This window comes from Gavia stellata, chromosome Z (genome assembly GCF_030936135.1).
Source record: "Gavia stellata isolate bGavSte3 chromosome Z, bGavSte3.hap2, whole genome shotgun sequence".
NCBI classification, from domain to species: domain Eukaryota; kingdom Metazoa; phylum Chordata; class Aves; order Gaviiformes; family Gaviidae; genus Gavia; species Gavia stellata.
This window is the reverse complement of record NC_082637.1, coordinates 38,263,095-38,275,655: the sequence shown is the minus strand read 5'-3', so window position 1 is coordinate 38,275,655 and position 12,561 is coordinate 38,263,095. Positions and strand designations below refer to the sequence as shown.

At 39.7% G+C, this 12,561-nt stretch overlaps 1 protein-coding gene across 1 annotated transcript in view; it reads right to left on the bottom strand.

Annotated features, from left to right (window-relative positions):
* Positions 1-12,561, bottom strand: part of ADAMTSL1 (ADAMTS like 1) — a 213,624-nt gene that overhangs the window by 81,330 nt on the left and 119,733 nt on the right. The window contains exons 14-15 of the mRNA XM_059833532.1: positions 5,802-6,103; positions 1,666-1,795 (exon numbers count right to left, since the gene is read on the bottom strand). Of these exons, the coding sequence (XP_059689515.1) occupies positions 1,666-1,795; positions 5,802-6,103 (432 nt within the window). The remainder of the gene's footprint in view (positions 1-1,665; positions 1,796-5,801; positions 6,104-12,561) is intronic.

Sequence of the window (12,561 nt, the reverse complement as noted above, 5' to 3'; positions counted from 1 at the left end):
ATTCACCCAATTTCTTAGACTACTTTTGTAACAGAACTCACATAAATACTGGCGTACATAAGTGTACCTTATTTTTTCTTAACTAGTGAATATTTATTTTCCGTGTCAGAATTGATGGGTGATTAATCTCCTACCATGCACTCTCAGCTTCAGTGATGCTGCTAGCTACCAATTACAGCGAGATTTCCACCTACAAAGTTATTTTCAAGCATTAGTATAATATTTCTGTGTTACTGCCAGCAATACAGACAATTTAACAAAGTCAGGGTTGCAATACAATTACAAGCAATTCTTGTAATGCTTTGGTGAAAAGTGTCAGCCTATTTGGCTCTGCTTGTCACAGACTCAAAATCCTGATCATCCAATCAAACTGTTGTTTCTGTCCTTACCATTCTTGGATGCTGGTCATATTTAATGCCATATTTGATTTTTTATGTGAACCTTCCCTGTGTACCCAAAATCTACTAATATTCCTAAAGATATACCTCTGATATAGCCTGCTGTCATATAAACCATACACACACCTACCAATGTACACTCTAAGGAATATCTACCACCTGGACAGCATTGAGTGTTTTAAATAGTCCAAAGTTATAAATCAATGTATTTCAAATCTGCTGCACTACCAGAAAAGAGTAAATGCACCTCTGTACAGCTGGGAACAAAGACAATACGTATACAGTACACCTTGAAGACTTGACAGGCCCAGGTCTGTTTAAATAAACCACAGGAACCTCATGACAGCTATTTTCTGTCATAGAGGGCACAGATGTCACTCTCTGCAGACAAAGATCTGCTATTTTTAGGGTCAGGATTGTGGAAGCTGCCTGATGCCGGGGAAGAACAGGTTCTGCAAAACCTTTGTGAGAGGGGAGGTTGGAGAAGTCTCCTTAAATTTAACACAACTCTGGGTGAAGTTAAGCCAATCTATAAATTGACTGCCTGCAGGACCTGAATAGGCAAGCGGTCTGAAGTTTGCCCTTTGGTTTTACCACCGCTGTGCATTCCTGGTCAGTATGACTGTGGCATGAAGAGGCTGTAAACCCCTGCAGTATGAGAAAGAGCATGTGTGAGGCAGTGTGTGCCTCCAGACCAAAAGGCCGTTAAGTCTGGGGTCACATATTATTTAAAATTTTTTTTTTCATACTGCTAGTGTTGTTTAAATGGCTCTGTGCAACATACTGGACTACAATCACCCACACTTGTGTATTTATTTTGCTTTTGTCATGGATTCCTTAAAATCCATTAAATGATGTCGGGACAAGACCGAAGAGCCCTGGCCCGGGTATCCTCACCTGTGATAACAACACCGACCCGGCTGTGCTGATTCGCTACCTTATGAGGCAGCAGATTTTTACCTACATCACCTCTGCTCTCTTCACATCTGTTAAAAGGAGTCCCAGGGGGAGTGACACGGATCTGCTGAGCCCAGACAGCTGAGTCTGTGGTACTGCAACCTGGGGAGCCATCTCAGGCTCTTATCTGCATGGTTTACTCTTGTACTTCAGGAGTCATTTCAGTAATGCCCAGATCCAGCATCCCTGACCCCAAACATCTCAGATTCATGGGGAGCTTGAAGATCAGTTTCTCAACTTCATCAGTGATCACATCTCTCTTAAATCTGGAAGAAAATGTATGCCTGGTGATAAGATATAAAAAGCCTACCTTGGGGGACAGGGGTCCAGGCTGCAGGCTTTCAGCAGCTGTGGAGGACGGCGGCTGGTTACACAGAGTGTTTCGTCAGCAGTCTCTCTGGTTTGTTTGTTCAGGCAGGTCACCACAGCCTCCTGGACACCTGCACACAGCAATACATGGTCACAGACAGCTCTCTGTACCCAGAGGGGCAGCTGTGGGCAGAGACTGGCCTGGTGGGGCCAGCGAGGCTGCATTGGGGCTGCTGCATGTGGGGAAGCATAGCCTCACACCCAGGGCTGCCAGCTCAGGGGTTGCAGCCCCAGATGCAGACAGTAATGAGGCTGCTTCCCCAGGGGGTCTTAGGATAATAATTGGCCTGAACTTCCTAAAAATCTAATCCACAGTCGTTCAAGCAAAGTGGAATTATGCTTTTTACATTCATTCCTACTTCCTGAGTTAGGAAAAGATTAGCTGAACTCATAACAATTGCATCATGTTCTCAAAACCAACAATTACTTTTCAAAAATATCTCACAAGCTTTTGAAGACACCAACGTTTAAAAAAAAAAATAGTGTTGGAATATCTTGAACAGCTCCAAGAGCAGTGTAACAGAACTGACAATACCTTTTGCTGTTTCTAATGCCAGAACACATGTTGTTAGAAAAACAATGATATCATATTATTCAACAGGATCAAAGTGCTGCAACTCATTGTAATTCCTGTACTCCTGAAATTATTCATGGATTTATTCCCCTTGGTCTCAGTATAGGCTGAGGAGAGACCCACAGCAAAGTGGCATGTTGAGCAATTTCTTGGCTCCTACAAGTGCAAGCCTATTCAGGGCATGTCTACGACTCAAGCGTAGACAGTGTCTCCACTGTACTCCAGGTGCTGAAGAGAAGAAAGAAATGTCACATTTTTGGATATGGACATCAACATCGAATTACCAAAGTCCCTGAAGTTAGCCAACATTATTGCAGGTTTCCTTCTTTACAAGGTGGCCCCATATTTTCAAGCCATTTTGCTATTCAAATAATCTCCCAAAAGACTTAAAAAGAAATGTAAAAAGGATAGCCCACTGAAAGAATAAAACAAATGGTAGTGATTTATTTCTAGGAAAGGAAACCAATGAAATTTCTATACATAAACAGTATTTTCTCTACCCTGTCATGTTCAGTATCTTTCCAGCTCAATAATTTTTCTGTTGAGCATGTTATCGTATTGTGTACAGCAAACAGAGGCACATGGATTCCCCAGGACAGACTGCTCCTGGCTGCAGAACAGAGGTGGTTCTCTACCTGATGGGAAATGGCACTGTATTCAAGTTACTGGTCTCTACTTTGCATTGATCACTTGTGCAGGCCTGACAGCAAGACCAATCTGATGAAGCCAGGAGAGAAGGACTGCTAATCCAGAGCTATGGAAACCAGGGAAGTACTCTTCTTAACTCCGTGAAAGGAAACCACCGAGTTCTGCCACATGCTGGTGACATCATTCTGTTTGCTAGGGTTACAGCTCACTCACCATCTATATGTGCTGGATGTTTTTCGTTTCAAATCAAAATTTTGTAAACTGAGTGTACTTCCACAGATTCAATTTCTCCTCTCTAAAGTGCGTCAGTAATGAGCTCTTGACCAACAATCATCAATTACCTTGACACTTTTTCATTGTCCATTTCAGTGATGACTATCCAAAACTAATTGACTGCAAGGTCTTTATTTCAGCCTTTTCTCTGTTTCTCAGACTGATGGTTTTGCTTTATCAAATTCATATAGCCAAGCTCTGATACTACTGCTCTTTACTTTTCAGTATTCAACCTGCCCCAAACCTCCCAGTGAGTTCACTCCCCATGCCTATTTCTGTCACCTAAGTCATCTCTGATTGTATTTCAAATAACTTAAGTCTATCCTACCAGCATTCTACTCTGCTCATTATAATTTCCTTTCAGAGATTCTTATAACCTTTTACCTTTTCAAGGTACCAGTAAGACCAGTAATCTTGCCTGACAGCACGGGTATTGAAGAAAAAGGCTCCTGCCTGAATTTAGCCAGTCTGTGGTTGCTAGACTATGTATTGACAGAAGTTTCTGGCTCTAATAGCTTTTGTCAATGACTTAAAAAAAAATAATCTGGCTTGCTCCAGCACCAAAGGTACTTAGAATCACTTTCTTCAGCTTCTCCTTGAATCTCACACTGGGTGTGCCTCAGCATACTGGTAACACCTGTCCCTCTGTTTTTGATAGGTCAACCCAGCAAATGGTTATAAGATTTAAATCAAGAATGGATCTTTGAAAATTTAGAGAATATAAACACCTTCTATTATCTGACAGAAGTTCCATAGTACAGAGATAATTAAAAGTACATGAACTTCAGGAAGTTTATTTCCCAAGTAACTGAATTCTAAACATTATTTACTGCACAATATTACCAGAACAAAAAGCGGTCTGCTTTAAAATTGCTTTCCCTGAAAAAAAAGAAGTCAGTTCTCAATAAGAAATCACAATATAAAAGGGTGTAAGGGTAGGACATGAATCTAGGCAGTTTAAGTTCACTTTCAAAATACCATCAAATGAGATTTTCTGTGTTTATATCTACCAGAATAGAATAATTGTTACATGATATTTGATGACAGCTCTGGGAAATGCAGCCACTAACAGCAGACTAAATGACTAACTGGTTCCTTCTGGTTGCTGCTTCTGGGAGGTGAAAGGTTACTTCTGCATCTATCCAATTTTTTCTCTTGAGACTCCAAAACCAATAAAATCAGTTTGATCAGTCTTGCACCTATGGCTACAAAAATATCTGAGTTAGCATCTGCTAATCTGTAAAATTTGGAGTTGACGTCAGACAAAAAGAAATCTTGGCTAACAATTTTTGCTGTTAATTGAAAAAGTTGACATTTATAAAGCAAAATGTCTCTGTCATATCAGTCTCTGTGAGTTATTTTCGAAAAATACACACATAGTTACTACATTCAAAGAAATTACTTCATTTCCAGAGGATATTTCTAGAAGCTATTCAGGTTTCAGTATTCACAGCGTAAGTGTGACAAACTGTCACTGCTCACTAGTAGCCTCAATATATGACAGATATTCCCATAAAGTCACTGTTCGTCACCACTTAGCATACACTAGTGTCATATTTTTAATGTAGAAATCAAAGCAATAGTGGCAATGGTCTGACAACTCTCTGTGAACTGCTCTAAACACTGACTACTCTCAGCAAGCTAAAAGTAAGCATAGAAAACCTTCGCGTTATTTTCTGCTAACTGTGTTTTTTAAGTTTGTAACTGATTGCTGGTGAATCTGCACAGATCACATTGTTAACGACCGGTAGAGCGCTGACTGGTTTCCAGTTCTACAGTATCTATTCTTTATCTATACTAATCCTTTTTTAAATAGCCCAAAAACTTGTGATGTAAAAATACAGCAGCTGGAGAAGTCTAGGTTTAATTTAAAAAATACTGGAGTGGACGTATTTCTCAGAATTAGCTAGACAAAATGATGGGGAAAAACAGGATATCGGAGAACTGTGCCTTAATAGCCTATAACATGCAGAACCTGAGACTGTGATTAAATTTGAGCAACTCCAAGTGCCAAGCCTGCTAGCTCCAGACAATCACACAATTAGTGCTTTTTTACCATATGTTTTCTTTTGCCCTGGGATTGAGCTAATGTCACTTAGTGATAGGAGTTTAGGGAACTGGCTGAGCCCTTCGAATACCAATAATTTAATGCATCTGCTATGGAAGGACAATTTACTTCAACATGTTTATACTTGCACAGTACAAATCAAGAAATAAAAACTAAAAATGACATGTGATTCTTAGCCTTCACCAGACCACTTTAACATCCAGCTTTTTTGCGTGAGTGCCTTTTGAGTGATCAGCTGATACAAGGAAACAGAAATATGTGATACATTGATCACTCCTGGTGACAGCCTGAGCATGGAGCCTGAAAGTCCTGTTGCGCACATGTGTTTTTTCACAGTTTTCATCCATGCCTTTTCAAATACAGTTGGACTCGATGATTGTAAAGGTCTTTTTCAGCCTAAATGATCCTACGATTCTAAAGAGCTGTAGCAAAGCAGCATGTTCATGGGTGTTAACTGCAAAGCACACGGTTGAAGAGGGAAAGCAAATCCAGCACAGAAACATTTTGCACTTACCTCCTCCGCAGGACTCTGAACACTCTGTAAAGCCCTCGTATTCCCAGTCATAGAGCTCGTCAAACTCCTGCAAGCTGCCAAACAGCAGCTCAGTTTCCTCTGGGGTATATTCAGTTGCCTCTCCACTGCAGGGGCCACTGTAACAGGCTCTCTGAGACACAGGTTTGGGACCTTCACATTCATCGATAGGCAAGTCAGCCACAGACTGAGAGAAAGAGAGGAGCACTTGACATTTCACAAGCCGCACCTGGCTGCCCACTCCACAGGTGACACTACAGGTGGACCAAGCCTCAGGAATAAACCTGTGAGAGGAAGAGAGCAAGGCAAGTTATGTCCACAGACAACCAGGCAAGCAAAAGCAGTATAGTCCTGTCCAGCCCAAATTCTGTTTAATGAGAAACAAATGCGTCACTTCATCATAAGGCTATAATGAAATAAGAGCCATGACATATTGTTGACAACACAATGGCAACAGTGGAAGGGTTCTCAAGTACTCATGTGGAGTGTTTCCTTATATCCAGGAAGAAAGATGCGTGCTTAGAGCACCTGCTTTGATCCTAAAATATCTCAGTGCAAGGCATCCTGCAATCTCCTGATCCCACTAACTACATTTTGCTAGTATTTAACCTAGATCACCTTTGCCTAGTAAGTAGTAGGTACCACTAGTAAGTATTGACCAGGCTGCTGTTATCAGCTAGTTGCAGTATTACAGGGAAAATAATTTCAACCATTGTTCCTGTATTGCAGTGACCGTTTCTAAGCCTTAATTTGGAGCCATAAAAAAACATAAAGAACCCACCATTTCTTCAGCTGCTTTTTTTTCCCTAGCATGTTTAATTTCCCTTCTCATTAAAAAAACCACTGTTCCATTTCTATTCTGGATTTCTCCAGGTGTTGCTCTTGTCTCACTGATTAGGAACTCTTTCATGCTCCGAATTTTTGCCTCTGAAAGTCCATACATACTTTAATAAAAGCACCTTACAGCCATCATTACAAAAAGCAAAACAGACTGAACTCCATTTTTTTTTGTTTCCTCAACAATCGAATAATTTCTCAAATTTTCTGTGTTATCACCACTTTTTCAACATCTTAAAAAAAAGATCAGTACTGGAAATTGGCCTAGCACTTTACTCAAAGTGACATCAAGCAGAAGGGTGACATTCAACTCCATACCACATCATTACCACCTTGTTTAAATGTAACACACCTTGTTTTGCTGAGCTCATGTTGATCTATGCTGATTCCTAAATCTTTCGGGAAACAATGGTTCCAGGGTACTCCATGACCTGCATTACTTATGCTTAGATACCTGATGTTGGTGGTGTTAAAGCACTGCAGTAATGAATCCAAGTTACTCAGACAGATTTGTCTGATTGTCTTGTCTTCTCTATTGGTCATTCTGCCAAACTTTCTGCCACGGGCAAATTCTAAGACAGTGGTTGTAGACACACTTCAAGGGCTGGAACAGAAGAGCAAGTAGTTGGATCTGGCACTGATCCCTTAAGAACCTCACAGGAACAATCCCTATCGACAATGTTCTCCCATTAACAGTAAGTGTTTGGGATATGTCAGCTCCTTCAAACTCAGCAAGTTTATTTTTACTATATTTTTGAGTGCTAATCTAATGAACTGAAAGCTTTTTGTGATAGCATCAACTGCCTGACAAAAATTTAGGTCTTTCAGCACCTAATCATTGCATTAGCTACATTTATCAAATAAATCAGAGTTTATGGGCTGTATTTTTGATTAAAACATGGCTGTCACTGATTCCTCTCCTTTTAGTCTTTATTTAGATAGGCCACACCAGACTTGGACAGCTTTGCCCAGGGCTGAAGGCAATACACATGTCTGTCTCTTCTATGGTCTAGGGCTACTCAGGGCTATAGGAAAGTAATTACTCACCTTGAGAATCCCACAAACAGTCTGAGAAGAAGGAAAAGGAAACCCAGTTTTGTGATCAGCATCTTTGGAAGTATTTTTACACAATTCTCTTTTTCATCCACTGCCTTTCTCTAGTTGACAAAAGGACTTTCTGTTCACTCTGGGGTTAAAAAAAGAATCCAAAACCTAGAAAGGAACCTGGCACCTCCCCAGCACGTATGTACCAGGATCCCTGACTGGAACAGCATAGTGTCCTAGAGCAGAGAGTGTGCCTCTCTTTACCCAATTTTTGTGGGTGTTTATAACATCGTGTTATAAACCTGATATCCACTGCTACCACTATACACAGGAAGTAATAGAAAGGAAGGAAATGTATTGTGTGTATTATGGGAACATTTGAAACTGCTTATAATGTTGCTACAAAGACCACAAGATTTCTTTCTGGAGCAAAGCCTTTGAGAAACTAATGATGCAAAACGATTCCATTTCCCTACACTGAGACATTTTATCTTAAAAGATTGGTCTTGTTTCAAAGATGATATCCTCCATTTTAGGATTATTTTCTTAAACAGTACAGGTGGGCCACTAACCTTGTTTTCTCTAAGACTGTGCAACTGCTATAATACTATTTTGATGTGGAAAATCTCCTGTCAAAGGTTAAACAGTCCATGTTAGCCACTGTGGCTTAGGTATTTTGATTAGTTCAAATGTATGGCTTCTTGACCTGACAAACTAAGAGGTAGAAATCCTAATCAGGTTACAAAAAAAAGGCACTGGTCTCCATCAGAAGCTGTCTTACTTACATTTTCTAACATTGTGAATTGCTGTGTAACTTTGCTTTGTTGAAGAGCTGCTGTATTCCAAACCAAAAGGGATGATATTTTGCCAGGTATTAAAATTACTCATTTACAAAAACAGAGATACTTCATATACTCAGAATATTTACACATGATGTATATCATACATACAAACACAGGAACAAAAGAGAGAGGACACAAAAGGGAAGTAAGAACATTATTAAAGCAGACTGGATCCTTTTTGAAATGAGGCTTGATCTATAAATGCCACATATTATATTATTTTACCCTAGTCAGCAACTCATAACGAATACACTGGAATACCTTTAGGAAATTATATTTTATTCAGCTTTCTAGGCCCAATTCCTACATTTTAAGTGATATATTTGGAAGTGTAACTTAATTCTAATGTAAGTGTTGGCTGCTAAAGAGGGAATTGGTAGAATCAGAAGAGTTGAAAGCAGAAAAACCCAAGAAAATCCTGCAAACAAAATCTCCATATAGGACTTGTCATTAGATACTGAACATTTATGTAATGTAAATGTATAATATAAATACACAATGGTTCTGAATTTTCCATCATCCTAAAACCAGGAAATTACAAATGCTTTCAAATATCTTCATGTGGTCATTAATGATAAATGTTGCCAAATGGTGAGCACAAAACACAAAAAGTATGTGAATAATAAGCAGTCAGTTTATGGGTTTAAAGTTATTTGTTCTGCATATAGTGTACATTCTACTGCACAGCATTGTGCTTTTCTGTATGCTAACATCTGGGTTGTCTTTGAAAATGGAAGTAGTGGAACAGATTTACTAAGAAATAGGTTTTTTAGAAAACAGGAAATGATGGAGGTGTTTCAGTTGTCATTGTATGTTGTTTAATTAAATCCCACTGTAATAATAGTCCCTATAATAACAACCTTAATAAATAAGACAAAGGCAATAACTAGTTCAAGTAATGTGGCAGGAGTAGCTGTCAGCCAGAACCCAGCTGTGTTAATAGCTGTACAAATGAAAAATAAAAAGGTGCCTCTTGCCTCAAAGAGATTACATTGAGTATTTCATAGTTTTTAGCATACTTCTCAGTGATTAGCATGTTGCCATTGCATCAAAGATCATCTTCTTTTATTCCTCTGCACAGCAGATATGACAATGCCTCTTCCCCAAAGGAAAAATACATTAGTGTGTTCTGAGAGCTCTGATGAATATTTTAAAAAGAAGCCTTTTGCTCCTATTTTAGAAAGATCATTACTAGGTGGAGAAATGAAAGCTGGAAGGAGGGAAAATCATGACCTTGCTTTGTTATGACTGATTTAACTGTGTCTGCTGTTACTCAACTGCTGGAGTGCTGATTACATTACAGCACCCAGCTGTGGGATGGCTGAAGGGTCCCTTTGCCTGTCATCCCCCCTAAACGGGCATCTTCATGGGCAGCAGTGCTCTCAAGCTGGAAAAGGAAAAGGGTTGGAATGAAAGGTGGAAAACTCTCCAAAGAAAACTGGGGTTAAAAATGGATGGTGCTCGTACACAAATGCCTATACTTGTTTCCTTGACCTGTGGGAAGTTTTATGGTGATGGACCAGCAACCTTTTTCCATTATATGAACAACCTTGAAAAACAGTGAGTTCTGCATTTAAAAGAGGCATTGTATTTTGTTAGCTGTTGAGGTTTCATAATTTGCATAAGATTGTGTTCAGCTGAAGGGACTATTGTTGCACTATTTGTCATATGCACATTAGCCTACACTGGGCTGGCTACATGGAGGAAAAGAAATGTAATGCTACCGACACCAATGGACTTCTGCAGGAGTCATTCAGGTGTGGTACTGAGCTGGTTTTGGCTTATTGCTTTTGTACTGCCATCACTGAAAAAGTATTTTAAGGAAATTTTAATACGACAGCAAAACCAACTTGCCGTGTTTGTATGTAAAGCACTTAATACAAAATATTGGTCGAACTGTGAAATGCACAGCAGTCCAGCCTTCAGGCTGCACATCCAATGGACCTGCAAGTACAAGTGAACTGCAGTTGTCCACAGAATTTCATCCACACATGAACACTGGGCAGATACCACTTGCCCAGCTCAATTTTGCAAGGACTATTTGCGTTTGTAGATATTATTATTCAGATTCACACATGAGAATGCCCCTTTCAGACAACAATGTGTCTAGTGTTTTAAAAAAAACTTAATCTCTTTAAATTATAAAAGGGACTGTATTTTAAAATCCCGCTTTTGCAGACTAAAATGTGCTACACAATGATCACTTGCATATAAAGGCAGCAAAAGTGATATCAAAATTTAAGTTGAGAACAGCGATGACAATGGCAGTACTTAGTCTTGGGATAATGATATTTCTTCCTTCAAACTCTGGGCAGAGCTAAGGACTGGTGTATATTCCCCTCCCTATAGCAACATATACGTAACTGGGGAAGTCAGAAGAAGAGAAATACAAAGACAGAGTCAATGCTCAGTAATGGGAGGCCTTTCCCAGCAGGTCATAGTGCATTCAGGGTAAGACCCATGGAGACCCCTGCCAAGTTTTGTGAAGATCTCCAGAACACTTGATGTACATAGCCACAGCCTCTTCTGCCAAGTACTTGGGTTCCTACAATGCGTGTTATGAAGAAAAAAAAAGTATATATACAGACTGATGTTGTTTGAGCTATGGAGAAAAATATCTTATTTTCTTCACTGCTACTTAAATAGATATTGCCCTCAATTTTTATTGCTTGCTGCTTTTTAAAAAATCCATCATTGGGTAAATCTATGGTTCAGACAGTCTGAGGTTTTGAGAACTGCACATACCAGTAGACTGAGTGTTTGAAGGCACAGACACCCATCTATTAAGGCACCTAAAATCAGATACTACTGGTAAAATGAAATGTTCAGTGGCTTGTTCAAAGGCTTAGAAATTTTCTGTGAAAGGACCAGGAACTGAGCTCAGACTTACAGACTCCTTGTCTTGAGCTGAAATGCAAACCTGTCCTTTTTCTCCAGGAAAGGCCACCTTTCCATACGTTTTAAGGTGTAGATAACACCACAGGATGCTCACACACAGCACTGAGTAGCTGCTGGTGCCAGTGTTCAAAGAAGTGAAACAGAGGTCATGACCACTCGTCAGTAAAATCTCAGGGCTCCATCTGTAAGAGTAACGGCACAAGAGCCAGCTGCATAGGTCCAATTCCAATCTGAGTGATTACAATCTGTCCCTCTATAGTTTCTCTTCAGTTTAGTTTGAATATGATCTTTTCCTTCAGCTTTGTGTCAAATCATTCCACACTGTCGGTGCTCTCCATAAATTCAATGCTGCCTTTCTCCCCAGGGAAAGTTAACTGCTTCTGCCCTGTATAGATACTACATATAAATCCTAAGTAGTGGTCACTGCCTAAAGTGGTTCCTTGATGAATAGACAGAAAACATTACCTAATGTTAGGCTGCTGCACTGCTGATCTTCCCTATGACCGACCACATACATAGTTTAGGTTTTTTGCCATTAGATCTTAGCATGGAGAATCTTCCCTAAACTTCCTTCTTCCTCCTCACTGCATGACACTGAAGTGGACAAGCAACAGACTAGCAGTTGATAGTAGCTGTGTATGGCCTCACTACTTTTTTTGGCAATCCCATAATCATAACATGCTTTGTTTTTAAAGTAAAACATTTGTAAGAAGTTTTAAAATTACTTACTAACCTGTGAATCAAGTACAAACATAATGATGGAAACTATTTAACAGGGAAAACCAAAATAAGATAGCTTATGTGTCTTTGGAAACATAAATACCTACTGAAAAGTAAGAAAGAGATATTGGGTGACTCTGCCACACTGGCCTCTCTGTCCATATCCAGTTCCCTGAGGGCTTTGTCCCCCCCACTGATGCATGTCAGGAATTTCCTTTTGTTTTTTGCTGAACTGGCCCCATCACTACGACGGTGCCATCTGGCATCCAGATATTATTGTTTGCCCTCCCCGACCCCCTTCTTTTTATAGCTAGCACCAGGGTTATTTATGGCAGTATGTTAAAAGCTGGATATGGTGTTAACATACAAAAGTATTTTTCAGGAGTTAGAGACAGAAATCT